The sequence below is a fragment of the Rhodamnia argentea genome, chromosome 7 (assembly GCF_020921035.1).
Source record: "Rhodamnia argentea isolate NSW1041297 chromosome 7, ASM2092103v1, whole genome shotgun sequence".
Lineage (NCBI taxonomy): Eukaryota > Viridiplantae > Streptophyta > Magnoliopsida > Myrtales > Myrtaceae > Rhodamnia > Rhodamnia argentea.
The window spans coordinates 3,372,381-3,389,267 of record NC_063156.1 but is presented as its reverse complement, the minus strand read 5'-3'; the positions used below and the strand labels follow the sequence as shown (position 1 = coordinate 3,389,267).

Here is a 16,887-nt window from a genome sequence, read left to right as displayed (position 1 = left end):
TACGACATCAATACCAAACACCATCTAATTATGTACCTCAAGGCCCGGTACATGTTTTCGTCCATTCCATCTTGAAATCTTACCCAAAGTGCTTTTTGGCAAGGTGGAAATTTGTCTAATGAATGCTAATCAGTTAAGAGTCGCTTCTACGAATGATAAAAAAAAAAAAAAAATGGAGCATAACAAGTAAGATTTACATCAACGAAATCCCTCTCTAAACAACACAGTACATGCCTCATAGCCCAATGAAAAATGATACAGCGGTTATAACCCAATATAGATAGATTCACCATCCAAATGTAATCTTCCCCTCTTCTATTCTATCGAGCAACTCCTACAGATAAAAAACATTTACCCACTACATGCCTAAAACAAGAAGTGCCACTAGTTTCAAAACATTATGCAGCTAAACTGAGGATCACAAAAAGCTCAATCCAGCACTTGAAGGACTATTTGTAAGCATATAGCGACAAGAATTTTGATACTTCCGCAGCAACTTCATAAGCACCTTCAACACATCGGCCTAAGGCCACACCAGATACATAGTTGCCACCTAGAAAAAAACCTTGGAAGCCAATGTCCTTTAAAGCAGCCTTGGCAGAATCTAGGTGGTCCAGATGACCTACCAAAAATTGTGGAATAGCTTGTGGCCACACTCTTACACCCAAGACAAGGGGATCCTTTGCACCGGGATTTAGAAGCATCTTCCTCAAGTCCCTATCAACTGCTTCCACAAGTTCACCCGGGGTCTGCAATATATGTGCCATTGTAAGAGTATGAGGTACGAGGCATCAGAGAAAATACACGACGTCATTTAAAAGCTATCTGCTAGAATTAACTAAGCTTGTGGAACAATTTTGATTTGGCATGAGGCTCGAACTTTCATATTTGGCATGAGACTTGAACCTGTTTAACTACGAGATTTTCTTATTGCAAGACAGAATTCCAGATCACTTCAAGCTTTTTGGTACACTCAAAAAGGACAGATATGGAGTGAAGCTGCAATATGACTAGTCATGAAATATATTCCGCTTCCCAAAGAAGCCAGGGAACTGTTATAACTGATTTGCAAATAGCTAAAAATTAGCACCATTTGGAAAGGACAAAAATGTAATCTACACCCTCTTGATACCAGATGATTGACTTCTTAATACTTCACAACAGCTAATATGAGAGAAAAAGTGCTCATAGCAGCTCCACAAAAGGAGAGTCTCTTCTGTATCAGCATACCCAATCCCACATGTTGTATTCATGCAGTAACACTTTTCTGCATTATCCTGACATAACCTCCCTCAACACCACATCAGATTGCACAAAATATCACCAATTGACTAGATAATTTAACCTACACAAGCATTGGCAACTAATCCATGCTACCCATACATGCTGGCTAAGTGGTTCTTTTATCTTTCCTGAGCTATCAAGAAGGGGGTGTATGGTGATGAAAAGAGAAACCATTATTGATTCTTTCTTCATGTGCTGTTCAGGAGAATAACGACATGTTAATGTGCCTTTGACATGAGAAAGTTCCAGCAATCCCAGAAATATTCTTGATAATATTCAGAGATGTGTATGTTGATGAAGACATTTCATCACACTAAAAGTTGGCAGGATTACAAAATGGAAGTCCACCATCATAGCTGAAATCAATCAATGCTTATATGACCATATGACTCACTAAGTCATTAACTACTCCTACAGGACCTAAACCAAATTGACAATTCGACTACACAAACCTCTTACCTTGGATACAATTCCGGGATTAATGGCCCCTCCAATATAGTTCAGCAGCAAAACCCTTCCTTCTGGTGCTCTGTTTGGGAAAAGTGATGAGCTGTATAAAGTTCCTGCAGGGCAACCCAAGCAGCTAAGCTGGCAGGAAATATTGTTAAATTCTGACAAGAAACAATAACAATTGATTTTACTGCATGAATATATTCTCTCTCAAAAAAAGCTCACTGTTATAAGAATTAAAACCACACCTAGAGTTTCCACCCCCTGGCTACGAGGATGTAACTGACCAAACCCCTTGAGTTCACCATCTATCAAACACTCTGACCTGATAGCTTCCTTTGGATATGAAATGGTTACTGCAGCAACTGGTGGGTAATAAAAGTTTGATAATGCATCTGCAGCAGCAGCCTGAAACAAGAGAACAGAAATTACTAACAATGACTCTGAAAATTAAGGCCTGGAGATGCATCGTCAATTCATCTAACTTTATGGTGGGCCCTCTGATTATGTGGCTATAATCAGGTAAAACTACCACGCCTATATGCACAATGGAACCATTCATTTTCATGTATCCTGAGGGTTGATGAATTAATTGAGTGAATCCTACGTAATATGTGGCACAAGATAGTAAAAGATCTCGCAGGCTTCTTTAATTGACTAAATGTAGCAACAAAAGCCCAAAATAGAAATCCTACAATAGAACATAAAAAAACAAATAAATGGAGCAGCAATTTCGTATTTGTTCGTAGTACTGAATCCGACTTTTCAGTTTGCCCCAAAAAACATGCCCACAAAGAATACCAACAATCTGTCTAATTAGCATCATACTTGATATTTCATTCATAATCTCTATACATCACATGAATCAGCACAATACTTGTGGTTTGCCCCACCTACGTGGAAGATTCAGGGCAGGCCAGCAGATGGTCCGGTGACAAAATTGCAAGGATACCGGGCAGGATCAATATAACACTATCAATTGAAGCTGAAAAGAGACTTGAAACTCGACAGTTTTTACTTTCAGCTCCTCCCTTTTTGCTAAACTGAACGAATGTTTTTAATAATCTTCTAATAAAATTTTTTACATACATTTTTGTTTTTGTTCCTGTTCTTGTGGCTGCTTTTGGCTTTACACTTGAAGAGAATCCTCTCAGTCCTGACACTTTCATTGATGATTTCTTTTATGATTAAAATCATCGCCAGCTGATGCAGATGACCAAACAAGAGAAGAAAGTGTCGAGAACAAATTTGAAGCTGGAACTTTAAACAAAACAAGTTTTCTTTATATTTACCCAAGCAAATTCAGCAAGAAGTTTTAGAAATTATGCAGGAGAAAGGAACTGAAACACTTTTAAGTCTGGATTGAAAAGAGACTCACAGATAGAGGACGCAATAGACCACTAGCAACATGGGACGGGATAGTCATGACCACACTCTTAGTCTGCAAAGAAACCACTCCTTCTGGCGTTTCATAAGTCAAGTTGTATCCCCGATTATCCAATCTAGCAATACTTGAAAGCTTCCAGGATAATTTTACTTTGCTACCTAACCTGCCAAGTCATTTGCAGCCAGTCAAGAATATGGGTATACTCAATAAAATCCTGCAATGAGTAGCCAAAATTCTGCAGGCCAAAAAATGATGATACTCATTTTTCCAAAAGAAGAGTTCAAAGGACAAAGAGACCTTTCATATATTGCATTTGGCAGCATCATGAGTCCCTTTCTAAAGGATCCAACTGTCTGGCCCTTTGGTTTTGGTAGACGCCTACAAAAACCAAAAAATTAAACCAAGTGAAAAGGTGAGGCAAAGAAGGACTATACTTGGGAAGAATCACTATTTGCAAGTCATTACGGGTCTCGAGATGCCTTAGGAGCTTTATTTTTTTCTTGGATGGTTTTGAAAGTGCCACCAATAATACTGCCACCGATTTGCTCTAGCTTCCATACTTTTCCAAAAGCAGCTTTCATACTCAGTTTTGAAGGATCACCTGCATAAACGCCTGAGCAGAAGAAATTGCCACTGTTAATCTTAAAATCAATGAAAATTTGTAAAATACACTGCCACCAATGCAGTCGGGGATGTATCTTTGCAGAGAAACCAATAGACTATGTTCTCCTGACTACCTCTAATTAATTGCACCATACAACATACCCAACTTATTCTTGAGACCTATCGCCAGGGGGAAAGCTGTAGACAACAGGTTCATTAATGATGAAAGCAAACGATCATCGACTATAACATTTTACAAAAGAATTATGAAAGCAGCAATTGTATATTTAGTCTCACAAAAGGCAGGTTCATGTCTACAATATTTCTTTGATTCAAAATCATATTCTGCAAGGTAGTGATATTAGGACTTAGAACGCACCGGGTATTTAGGTAAGACCAATCTAAGTGAAAATTGATGCACATTTTAAGGAATGAATACCATAAAGGAGTGATTCTTAAATCAAAATGAGAAATGCATATTGTAATTCATTACAATTGTGTTCCTTGTGAACAGGGGAAAAGTTTCTCAAGGTATTGCTAGTCCCATTGTCAGAGCCCTGCAAGGTCCAGGATCAAGGAACAATGCAGGATGAAGTACACCGACTTCAAAAAATGTCCAAAAATAAAATTCTTTCAATGACTATGTACTATCTGGTGAAAACGACAAAATGTCACCTGAACAGAATGGCTCTATTAGGCGTTCAAAAACCTCATCACCAAGATTGCGCCGCACAAACTCCTCAACTGATTCCTCATGACCCTGTCACCTTTGTCAAAATACTAGAAGGAATGAGGCTATTTACTCCAAATGACTATCTATATTAGACGTGATGCATATCTTCACCATGTCGAACGGTGATATGAACTAAAATAAGCAAGCTAGAGAAAGGTTAAAAGACACACTGGTGGAGGAGGGCGGATTCCAAGTGCACCAAAGCCGGCCCTGAGCTTGCCGCCAATGCTCATTAAATCAAAGAATGGAAGATCAGTAGGTTTCGAGGGTACTGGCCTCAATTTCCCATTCCATAATACAAATCGAGGCGCATTAGGGTCTCCCAGTATCAAATCATCTTTTAAACCACTATCCACCTGCAACATTGAACAGAAGCAGCACATCGTACATGCAATTACATGACATGCATGGCAACACATGTTACTAATGGAGGAATTAAAAGGGGATATTCCTCTTATAACCAGACCAAGTCTATAAAAGTCTTCAAATGTAAGGAGTTCAGAATTAAACAAACCAACGAAACGCGACCCAGCTTTACCGAATCAACACTAGAAATACAGTTAAATAAAAGTTTAAATTCATCTATATGTTCAGCTTTCTGATAGAAGCATCCTCCTCTTAATGTTTACTTCTCTTTCTTTCTGGCTCATCTCTCCAACAAGCTACAGTTCAGTCCAGTACCAAGCTAAAACGACGGTCCTGCAGTTACACAATGCACACAGCTAACTGGTAAGCATATGAAAATGTGCCTCTCGTTTCCTCTTCTGGCCGCCGCAATTCTCCTCGTGAATTAAAATGCCATAATTCCACTTATCTGATGACCTGCCGACTAAGCAACTTCCCTAGATAGCTTCTTCGCGATACCCACCCCAGACTGAAAATCCACCAAGAGCAAAACGGGCTAAAAATCAGCTAGGGCAATATGACTCACCACCATGGTGAGTATGGGATCGGACGGCTGGAAACTATTGGGGCCCTCCTCCCACAGATAGCCGTCCCTCTCGACGGTGGTGATGTTGCCGCCCACGCGGTCCCTGGCCTCGGTGACGACCACGTTGGGGGCTCTGTCGCGGTGCTTCGTGGCGAGCGCCTGGGCGATGCAGAGCCCGCTGATCCCGCCCCCGACCACCACGCAGTCGGCCAGTTCTCCGCCGGCGGCCCTCGACTGGGAGATCGCGGGGCCCTCGGCGACGGAGCACCGGATCCCAGCGGGCGCGCGGGGGGTCCGGACCGTGCGGGAGGGCTTGTGGGTACGAAATCGGTGGACGACGGAGGAGGAGGAGGAGGCGGTGGTGAGAGTGGCCATCATGGCGGGGGAGACGGAGAGGTGTTTGGTGGATTGCCTCACTGAATGTTGAGGATATGGCGAAAAGGAGAGCTGTTACTGGATGATGATATCTTCTTCGCGGGATTGGGGAGACACTATTGGTTTGCGCCGGATAATTTCTCGGCGGGGCTCATCTACATTTTTACGCGGAGTGCCACGTCAGCTGCTCGGTAAATTTTCTCGAAAGTTAAAATCGTCTCTCTACCTTTTAATATTAAAAAAAATAAAGACAAAAAAAAAATCATCTTTTAAAAAATTTTGACCAATGACTGATTCGATAACGGAATTTGCCGACCCCGTCAAATATTCATTCATACAAATACTTTTTCTTTTCTATTTTTTTTTTGACATGTTATAACCGACTCTCTCACACGATCACCAAATCGAAGTTCAATTGGTCATCATCATGAGCTATGAATCTGCGAGCTCAAGATCTCACAGCAACAATCATCGTGATTATAGCTCGAGTGACCATAACGTCTGCGAGGGACGAGCAATGGCTCAAGCTCAAGCTCGGTTTACATCCCCGCTCTCTTTATTTTGTTTCTTTTTCTAGCTTTTATGTTGCTTGATATGAAATCTATTTAACATCCCATAAATAATATCGAGTAAATTATAACACGACTCATGTGTTCTGATATCCATATCAGTAATTTGACTATCATGGCATATTTTAGAAAGTAGATAATCATATTTAAACAAAAATAATAACTCGATTTTTTATTTATTTTCAAGCAAAAGTAAAGGGACCATCAATAGTGATATTTATATAATTATTATTTAAAAACTTGAAATGTCATCACGTGCAAGAACTTATTTTTTAATTTTGATGCTAATCAAATAAAAGCTCTCGAACACATTTTTTAAGACCAAAAAATAGTTTGCATAAACATCACTTGTTGGTGTTGTAAAGCGGATAACTTCCTTTTTCCGAAAAATAATTTGGCGGTAGTGAAGCGAAATTATCAGTTTGTAAATTTTTGAATACCTCGCGGGTGCGCATTGCGCACGGGCGAGTACGTTAGCATGAACTTAATCGTTCCAGTTCACTAAATGCTCGCGTTCCCTCTGTTCCCGCCCAAGTTCACTGCTAGTCGATTCTCCTTCTTCTTCTTCTTCTTCTTCAAGCGACTTCGAGAGACTGAGCGAAAGCTTCGCTTCTCTCTCTCTCTCCACGAAGTCTCGGTAGTCGACATTTCTGATCGAGCCTCACCTCTCCCTGGATCGCCGAAGTCTGCGCTTGCTGCGTCTTCAGGTATATCTTGGCGATTGCACTTCCTCGAGCGATTCGGCTTCTGTTTGTCTGTATCCGAGTTCGTCCTTCGCTCGAATCAGGTAATCAGTCGATGTCTCTGATTCCTTCAGTTCACAGTGAGGCGGATCAGTTTGCGAGTGAGCTTCGTGCTTCGTTTGTTTTCGTCAGTATCGGAACTGCGGAAGTTGGAGAATCGGATGGTCAAGGAACGTCTCTTCTGTGCTTGTCTGAATTTCGTAGGTGCATTTTTTGCTGTTGTGATGATTTGAGAAACGGCGAAGTTCAGGAGACTTCTTAAACACGGTTGTGGAATTCTGACGTCGGCAATTTGCATCGTCAGCTGATTAGGTGTCTGGATTCGTCCGAAAAGAGTCAATCTGAAAAACAAATAGATGGTGGCATTATCCATGAGGAGGAATGAGGATTAGTGTATTTAAGCATCTAATTTGGTTTCCATTGGAGACTTAGCCCGGTTTCGGCTCAATGTTATCTGTACAATTTGTCGAGTCTCATCTGCTGCTATCAGTGGTCCTTTTGCAGAATCCTCTTTGAAATTGACTGTTGGATTCTTTAATTTGATTGTCGCAAGCTTGAACATGTTTTTTGTTCGCTCTGTTAATTTAGACTTTTCAATTTAATTCAAGCTTTGTGCATTATATCAGGCCTTTCTGGTTTACTTCGCTCATGCGTCTTTATAAGGATTTTGTAATTAATGCTCCAAAGGAAAATTTGTTATGTATGGGCTGAAATCTTGCAACAACACATTTGAGAATTGATTCGACCAGAGTTTTCATCTTGGGTGCAGAATCAGATGAGTGGCAATCGCAGTTATGGAAGTAACTTCTTTACAAGCAGCCAATCAAGGAAAATTTCCATAGGAATTATGGTGGACTCATCAGCAAGGAGGATACCTGGACCAGTGAGGGACGATGAGGGTTCAGTGCCAACTGAGTTTGGTGTAGACGCTAACAAACAAGATTTACCTGGAGGAGGTGTAGCAGCTATTGACAGAGCAAGGCAAAATGAATGTCAGGAGCATGAAGGATCCCCATGGATTACCAAGAGATCTAATTACAAAAACTCAGCAGGCTCAGAAAGTGTATTGCGTGCAAAGCTTACTGGAACTAAAACAGACAAAAATGAGATGCACAGCAAAGCCAATGGATTGAAAGGTGCACCAGTGGATCACTCAGTTCAACTTTTTCCCAAACAGGCCTCAGTTTTACAGTCTGATCATGTCAGCCAGAAAAGGTTCGATGACCACAAGATGAATGAAGAGAGGAATGAAATTGCAGAGACTGTGCATAAGTGTGCATCTTCGACTGTAAGGGTAGCGCTTACATCAAATGGAACAACTCTGGGGGACAGGACTGGAAGTAAAGTGAAGAATCAAAGTGAATCTTTGAGGATCAAGCTCCGGGAGTTGCTGGAAACTGTTTCCTCACCTAACAAAGAGAAGTCCAGCTGGCAGCCTGTTGAGGTTGGTGTCACCTCGCTTCAGTCAGAGCAGAACTTGAATCGAACAGTTGATACAGTTGCTAAGCCTAAACAAAATTCAGATACGATAGAGAACGATTCTGAAAGCCCAGATTGTTCAAATAGAAGGCCAGTGACTCGAGCTTTGACCCGAAAAAAAGCCTCAAGTAAGTCACGTCTGAAGAAATTAGAAAGTGGCCTTCTCTCGTCTTACAAACAGAAATCCAAGGAAAGAAATAGCTTTAGGTTTGAAGAGGGGCACATTGGAATACGAGGCACTGCCAAAGGAAGTTCTTCAAAAGTTATCAGCAACCAGAAAACTGGGAGAAAATATGCCAGAACTGATCCACGGAAGCTTTCATTTTCGTCAAAGAACAATCAGGATGAGAATCAGCGCTCAACTGACAGAAATAAAAATTCACCATCAGAGGAAAGATCATCTCCACATGGTTACAGAAGACGAAGCTTGCTTAACGTCACTTTGCCTGTCGACATCAAACCAAAAAAGATTTGTCGAGAAAAAGATCTCCCGAAGCAACCAGCAGTAAGCAAACCATGTCAGCATGAAGCTATTAACAGCCCAGCTTTAGCCAATAATAAGGACCAGAGAGAATGTACTGGTAACACATTCCCAAAAGTTTATGTTGATCAACAAGATGATTCCCCAAGTCCAACACTTCAAAGAACTCGGATGGCGGGCTCCTCGCCAAGTCCATTGACTCAAGAAGACCAGGTGGAGCAGGAAGCTGGTAATTTTGTGCGAGGAAAAGGAATTTTTGACAAGGAAGATATCTTCGGCTTCAAGAGTTTTCATTCAAGGAAGCTTCAAGATGGATCTAGGGTGCAATCTGAAGCTTTTGTATCCCCCGTTGTTTATCGTGTTTCTTCTTTTTACTGATGATATTGAATCATTGATAAGGAATTTTATACTATATGTACTTGAATTCGGTTTTGTCTGTCAATGGACTTCCTTATTAAACATCCAGGAAGTTGCAAAGGAGCTTCCAGATTCTCCTCTGAGAAATGCAGTCCTTTCGAAGGAGAAAGACGTAGATCATAGCTCATCTGAATCATCATCTGAAGAGAAAGAGTCAGAGAGCTCTGAGGAAGAAGGTATATCCATCATGGAACCCATTGTTCCAGTAGTTGATTGCAAATTCCGTCACAGAATTGATGATAGGTGGATATTGGTATAATAACTAGTGCTTTAATTTTATTTACCCATGGATTACAAGCATCATGGGATTGGGGGGTGCACTTGCTGTACATATCTTATTAAAGGAATTGATGTTTAAGGCAAATGTGTCTCTGTAATTAAGGCTAAATTTGATAACTACTGAAATATAGTTTTGTCATGCAGATGTATTGTTTACATGTGGGTGTTGGGAGTCATTAGTAGTTTAGAAGAGCTGCGTTCTTGGATTTATCACTAAAATAATAATTTAAGTTGGGTTAAGAATAATATCTGTTCCCTTATGCGCATGGCAATTTGAAATCCTCTTGTTATGTCTGGGATTAGACATGTTGCCTCAGTAGAATAGTTTGCAGAAGTGAACGACTGTCACAAGTAGAACCTAAGATTTACTTCAGTAAGGACTATCTAATAAAACTATATTTAAGGTGCAGTGTTGGTGAGTTTCGCTGACAATTATATCATGAATTGTAATCATCCAACTGAAGTAGCATGTCTTTAGGCCAAGCATATTATAGTCTACTACTTCGATATTCGCTTAATCTGAAATACTGGTTGACGAGGGTACTCATGCTGGATGGAAGCGTTTAACCAAGTATTTGAGATCAACGCTTGGAGTGAAATAAAGTACTACATGATTTATTGGTCTTAACCAGTTGCTGTGGCCTCTGCCTGTTCCTTCTGGAGTTTTCTCCTTTATATTATTTTCTCTTTTATCCGCCCATCTTCCCCCCATTTTAATTTTCTTAGCTGCTTATAATGTTCTCCTGCAGGTCCTCACAAAGAGGAGGCATTCTCACCAGAAACTGGTGTTGCTGAGAAACTGAAGTTTATGCTGCATAGAACTAAGAGGCAGTGCAGTGATGGAGGAATTAAGTCTTGTGACTCTGATCCCGCCTCAAGCTCTCCAAAAGGCATTAGTCCTGCACTATCTTTCTTTCTTCCTTCCTTTAGTCTCAAATACCTTATAAGTTGTTTTCTCTTTGTGCATAAGCTTCTCAAATCATTGTCTGGCTCGAAATTGCAGAGACTGGAGAAAGCAATTTGCTGCGACATACAGTGGAAGAAAATACAGAGGATGGACATGCAAGGTTCGCTTCTTTTTTTCTTTTCCCCTCATTCAATTTCCTAACATAACAGTATAGTCTCTTCATAAGTTGCTTCCTGCTCGCTTGTCATTGCATGAAAATGATTCTTCAGGGATTTTGGATTGCTTGCCTTGGCCTTAGAGAAGCTTAAAAGCAAGTTGAAGTCAGTTACCAGGAAGAAGTCTGCTGAAATTATGACATCCGTTACTGAGAGGATTCGTGTGCAACTGCAAACTGTTGAGTCTCAAATTCAATCAGACATGTAGGTGTATGTAAGCTAGGCTGCTCTTAATTGAACAGTCAATATCCTTGCGCGTTACAATCTCTCTTTTCTTCCTTTAGGGGGAAGCTTAAAAGCCTAAACAAACAAAAAAGGAAACGTCTAGAAACAGAATTCCAAGGTAAGAACTATTATCTCCCAGGCTGCCATAGTCATTTCGATGATAGCATTGAAATGTGGAACTGACTAAATGTTTGTAACACTTCCAAACTTTTACTCCCGTATAGCAACTATGAACTATGTGCATCCTTTCATTACATTTTGAAACAAATCAATGGAGGGTAATGTTCTGTCACATTGTTTGAATATTTTGTAAGAACCATTTGTCAGCCTTTATCTACTAGAGTAGGAAGACCACAATCCACAGTCAAGGTCCTCCTCCAGTGACTTGCAGAAATGATTGTTGGAAGGTGATGTCACCAGATGAAAATGACCATGATGATAAGTTTATTCATCATATTGCCATGGTTTAGAACTATATATGGCCCTTACATATTAAATGACCCTTATGCATATATACACATACATACATATATGATCCTTGCATATGATAAATGGCACTTGTTACTACTTTCGCATTGGCATGACTTAACTTTCGGTGAAACTTTTCCTGACCGTGGAAAAGTTTTATCTACAATGTACTAGTGAACTTCAGACATTAGGCTGAGAGCTAAGATAACTCTCGTAATATGGTTACTATTTTAATTTGACTTTGCATATACTATAGTGGCGCTGAGGGTATTGTACGTGTTTCATTGTTTGCATCATGCCTTTGGAAGGTTCATTCTTGAGTAGCCTTGGTCATCCTTTGCTCCATTAGGAGTCTTGTACATCACAACGTTTCTTTGCTTCTTAATTGCAGAGCAAGATGAACAACTCAACTTGATTCACGGGAATTTCATAAAAGAAATTAATCGGCACCTTCAGAGTTTCAAAGGGACAATTGAAGGTCTTGAGAAGAACAAATTACAGTTGGCAGAAGTTATGGAGAAGCAGAGTATGTTCTTTTGCTCTGGTGGGGTTTGCTGCATGAAGACTGCATGAGCAGCGTAGTTTGACTTCTTTAGAAGTGCATGGTCATCTTGAAATTCACATAAGTTGGCATAAATCAAGATTTTCTGGGACATTGAAGATAAATGTGACCTCACAAATAATCCTTGCGTCTAAAGAGGCATCAATAAAGAATCTTAAACGGAAGTTTGAGAGTTGAGCCTGACTGCCTGAGTACAGATAAGATTAAGTCTTTTAGTTCTTTGAGAAACCCACATGCAGTATAAGAAGGTACTTTAAGCACAACATTACTTAATTCCCATATGCTTCTAGACCTGTGGCTTAACTGATTTGTATTAATCAACTGAGTTGTTCTCTTCACTACATAATGATGAAATGAGTTGGGTGCAGGTGCAACTATGTTGAAATTTAAGATTTGATACTGTTGGTTTTCCCATCCTTCAAGAATATTAACACTTCCCTTCACTTTCTGCAATTTCAGAAGCTTCACACAAGAAACTTATCTTGCAACTGGAAGAAGCAATTGGGACCCAACTCCATGATGCTGAGAAAAGGATCTCAGACATGAACAAGGTAAGTTTCTTGACCTCATGCCCGCAAAAATATACTGGTGGCACGTAGACATTCAAAAGCGCTACTCATTGGACTGTTTCACTTACAAGGAAGTGTGGCTCGGATTTTGATCTCTGTTTTGATCTTGATTGTTTTCATGTAGATTATTGTCTTTGCAATATTTTGTACCTCCAACTACTCATGCTATGTTGTTTGCGGTCTAATTCTCTGAAGATTACGGTGATAGGACATCACGTGATCACGCACGAATTATGACTAAATTAGAGCCGAGACAAGATTAGGAGTTTCCATATGGCCTTGTGACGATTTTCTTTTTCAAAATTGATTGCAGTTGGCGAGGGAGCAAATGCTCCAGTTGAAACTTGTCATGGAGAAGTGTTTAGAAGGCGGACTTCTATCTTGAAATCGAGTCTACTTTGGTTGGCAAACGGCATCCGCTCTGGGGACCGGTTTGGAGGATGGTAAACCATACGAAGAGCCTGAAACTAATCAGTCTTTCTAATCTGAAACATCTTTCATACTTTATGCTTTTGCTTGTACATTCTCATATTTAGATCTCCACCATCGACGGTGGTAACGTAGGCCCACTCCGTTCTTGATATTGCTTTTTGAGGGTAACAAGGTTATAGAAGAATGACATTCGGGATCCGTTCGTAGCAAACAGGTGGTGTCCTTTTGTTTCTGATATTTGAAGCAGTGCAGCACGTAATGCCAGGCATTATTTTCACTAGCTGGTAGCCAGATTCTGACATGATTCTTTCCAACAACTACTTTGAAAGGCATCTTCATTCAATTTCAAGCAATTTGACAATATATTTACATTTCGGAAAAAAGAGTAGGATTGATTGTGGCATAGTTGCTTAGTTGGCCGGTGCTGGCAAATTATGTTCCTTTCAGTAGTTTAGTGGGGGAATTATTGTCAGTCAGCCTTTGTGGGGAGCATACAATTGGATGTACTCTGTGCCTGTTGTGATCATGATATACCTGAAGGCCAAGCATAGAAGCTATGTCCGACACCAGCAGCCACTGGAAACACTATCTCAACCCGCCTGGCGACTCCCGAAGAGTGGGCCACCCCTAGACCAGCGAAATCGGTGGAGCAAGCTACAACTTCTTTTCCTCACGGAACCAGCCCTCCATTCTGCTCCGAGCTTTAGGAGATTCATTCTCGAGGGAACGCTTTCAGACGACAACTGTTGTTTGTCTTGTTGTCCGGTCCTCGCGGTAGCATTCTTATACCCAACCGATAATTTTCCTTTAGTTGCTAGCCACTTTTCTCTATTAGATCCTCGGATGAAGAACCTTGATCCAGTACGTCCCCTTTCTCCTTCATCTCCAATAGCAAGAGATCCAAAACTCGGTAGATGTTGTCCGACTCGGGATGTATCTGACCTCTTGCATGGAATGTGTGAATTCCAAACCCGATCTGGATCCAACTCCTTCCAGGGGTCTTCGACAAGCCCTTCTCTTTTATCACCGACCTGACAAGTGAAGCATCCTGCCATCTCTGGCAGGATGCGTAAATCTGGTACAGAAGCATGTGGTGTCCTGGATCTATCAGGTTCTCATCTATGATTTTCCTTCCCACAAAACTAGCTAGCACAACGTTGTTATGAGGTCTGCAAGCACTCAGTAAACTTCCCCAGACACTAATATCCGGTTCCACAGGCATTTCCTTGATGAAGATGAACGCACGGTCGAGCTGTCCCGCTCTTCCCAGAAGGTCCACCATGCATGAATAGTGTTCCCTTTCTGGCATAATCTTGTATTCGCTTCTCATTGCATCATAGAGACGCCATCCTTTCTCAACCAAACCTGCATGGCTACAAGCCGAAAGGAGTCCAATGAAGGTAACTTTGTTGGGTCTCATTCTCAACTCCTTCATTTCTTCGAAAAATGAGAGTGCCTGCTCTCCCAGACCATGGGTTGCATGAGCGCAGATGATCGTGTTATATGTCACGATATTCTTTTCCATCATGCCATTGAAAACCTTGATTCCGACTTCTAAATGTCCACGCTTGCAATACATTTCTATCAAAGAGTTTTCAACAGATACCACTTCTCCAATTCTTGTCCTAATTGTGTAGCCATGGATTTCTTTTCCATGGGTAACATTCCCAGTTTCAGTACATACAGGAAGAATGCTTAGAATTGTTACAGCATTTGGTGTGAGATCGAACTTCCAGATATTCCGGAATACGCCAAGGGCTGAATCAGAATCGCCCGATATTGAATAACCGGCAATCATTGAGTTGAACATCACAATTTCACGAAAAGGCGACGTGTATAAAATATTCTCTGCTGCTCTTTTTGTTCCACAGTTCATATACATATCAATTAGTGCGCTCCCTATAACACCATCAGATTCAAACCCTTGTTTAAGTGAATAACCGTGCATCTCTTTTCCATGTTTCAGCAACTTCAGCTTTCCAAGTCCAGGCAAAACTCTCGATGCAACAATGACATTAGTTTTTATGCCCGCATTGCTCATATCTAGATAAAGCTCCACACTCCGGCAATACTCGCCATTCTGCGAGTAACCCGCAATAATGGCACTCCAAGACACTGCATCCTTATTCACGATATTGCAAAACACTTCACTTGCCTTGTTAAGGAGCATGCATTTACCGTACATATCTATGAGAGCATTTGAAACGTATATATCACTCTCAAAACCACACCTCACTGCAAATCCTTGCAATGCCATTCCCATATGTGCATCTTCCAATTTGCCGCACGCAGGCAAAATGCTTGCCACAGTCACAGAATCGGGTTTCAACCCTTCCTGCCCCATTCTTTTAAACAGACTCAATGCTTCAAGCGAATCCCCGTTGTGGACGGCCCCGCCTATCATTGCACTCCAAGAAGCTAAATCCTTCCTCGGCATCTCCTCAAATACATTGCGTGCCTCTGCTAAGCTACCGCATTTAGCAAACATGTCGATCATGGCACATTCAACGTAAGCATTCCGTTTTGCATTAAATTTAGTCTCATTAAACTTGATTAAGTCGCACACTTTTTCTCCCACCTCGAGGTCATTTGACCCGGAACAAGCCTTGAGAACAATTGGATAAGTGAAATTGTCAGGGATAATATCTTCCCTAAGCATCCATCGGAAGAAATCAATGGCTTCGGAGAACCGCTCCGCGCTGACCAATCCCCTAAGAATGGCATTGTAAGCAACATTACTCTTCCTGGGCATTTCTTCGAACACATCAAGTGCATCATCGAGACGGCCAAATCTGACATAAACGTTGACGAGCTGTGAACCAAACAACCCATCATTAGTCCCTGGCTCAAAGACCCCACCGACAATCAAAACGGCGTGCAGTCTCTTGGCTTCAAGGAGATCGAAGGGTGACTTGAGTCGAGAGAACAGGTAGCTGTAAATTTGATCCGAGAAGTGCTGCGAAGATGAGTGTTCCGCCAAATGGGCTTTTGATTGTTGGGTACTCGTGGATTTGATCAATCGCTTGGTTTGGTGAAAGAATTTGTGAAGTGGGTTCAGATGGGAGATGGACGTGGACGATGTGGCACTCCACAATTTCGTTTTACATAGCATACTTCTAGGATAACGATGGGGCCAAACTTAAGAAGAGGAGGATTTGATTTCCACATACTCGTTTGGTTCGTTTGAAGATCTTGGCTTTGTGAATGAATCCCCACAAGAAGAAAGAATCATACGCTTGAAGTTTCGAAGTACCAAATTCATAGGATTGAGGGTAGAATTTTAGGAAAAATGTCACAAATATTACCAGAACTTTATGTTATTTCCGAACTTTTATTTGTTCAATGTGGATCTTAAACTTTAGTTTAATGTGCAATGTGGTTCCTGAACTTTTAATTTTTTCAATGTATCTCTTGAATTTTTTGTACATGTTCAATTTAATCCTTGAATTATATAAGAATGTTTAATGTGGTCCTTCCGTTAATTTAATATCATGGACAACATTGGACATTGTCATATGGTCCAAAGACTACATTAGACATTGTCATATGGTCCAAGGACTACATTGAATATGTACCAAAAGTTCATAGATCTCATTGAACAAATTAAAAGTTCATGAACTACATTAAAAATTAGATTAAAGTTCATGATTATACTACACATTGGGCCAATGTTCAGATATCAAGATTCTGTCATTATCCCAAAATTTATTGTCTTAAGCCCAAAAGAGACAAAATCGGTGCAATTTTTTGTAAATATTCATGAGCTTCAAATGCTATT

General features: G+C 40.8%; 3 protein-coding genes across 5 annotated transcripts; 1 reads left to right on the top strand and 2 right to left on the bottom strand.

Annotated features, from left to right (window-relative positions):
- Nucleotides 1-173: 173 nt before the first annotated feature.
- Nucleotides 174-5,860, bottom strand: LOC115756264 (protoporphyrinogen oxidase 1, chloroplastic). The gene is made up of 9 exons (XM_030695966.2): nt 5,389-5,860; nt 4,628-4,813; nt 4,400-4,484; nt 3,587-3,734; nt 3,419-3,499; nt 3,113-3,284; nt 1,983-2,142; nt 1,744-1,847; nt 174-749 (listed from the first exon to the last, which is right to left on the bottom strand). Exons 1-9 carry the CDS (start codon nt 5,764-5,766, stop codon nt 450-452), a joined length of 1,614 nt encoding a protein of 537 aa, XP_030551826.1. The 5' UTR covers nt 5,767-5,860; the 3' UTR covers nt 174-449.
- A 993-nt stretch (nt 5,861-6,853) lies between these two features.
- Nucleotides 6,854-13,289, top strand: LOC115756262 (meiosis-specific protein ASY3). 3 transcript variants are annotated; one of them, XM_048282860.1, is made up of 10 exons: nt 6,854-7,039; nt 7,851-9,374; nt 9,502-9,628; nt 10,481-10,621; nt 10,735-10,798; nt 10,908-11,057; nt 11,138-11,196; nt 11,938-12,072; nt 12,568-12,659; nt 12,991-13,289. In XM_048282860.1, the coding sequence occupies exons 2-10, from the start codon at nt 7,851-7,853 to the stop codon at nt 13,060-13,062; spliced, it is 2,364 nt and encodes a 787-aa protein (XP_048138817.1). In that variant the 5' UTR covers nt 6,854-7,039; the 3' UTR covers nt 13,063-13,289. The 3 variants fall into 3 exon arrangements, with proteins under 3 accessions (XP_048138817.1, XP_030551824.1, XP_048138818.1); XM_030695964.2 differs by having other exon boundaries at nt 7,845-9,374; XM_048282861.1 differs by lacking the exon at nt 6,854-7,039 and adding an exon at nt 7,135-7,176 and having other exon boundaries at nt 7,845-9,374.
- Nucleotides 13,290-13,653: 364 nt separating this feature from the next.
- Nucleotides 13,654-16,349, bottom strand: LOC115756263 (putative pentatricopeptide repeat-containing protein At3g01580). The gene has a single exon (XM_030695965.2). It carries the CDS (start codon nt 16,219-16,221, stop codon nt 13,924-13,926), a length of 2,298 nt encoding a protein of 765 aa, XP_030551825.1. The 5' UTR covers nt 16,222-16,349; the 3' UTR covers nt 13,654-13,923.
- Nucleotides 16,350-16,887: the final 538 nt, after the last annotated feature.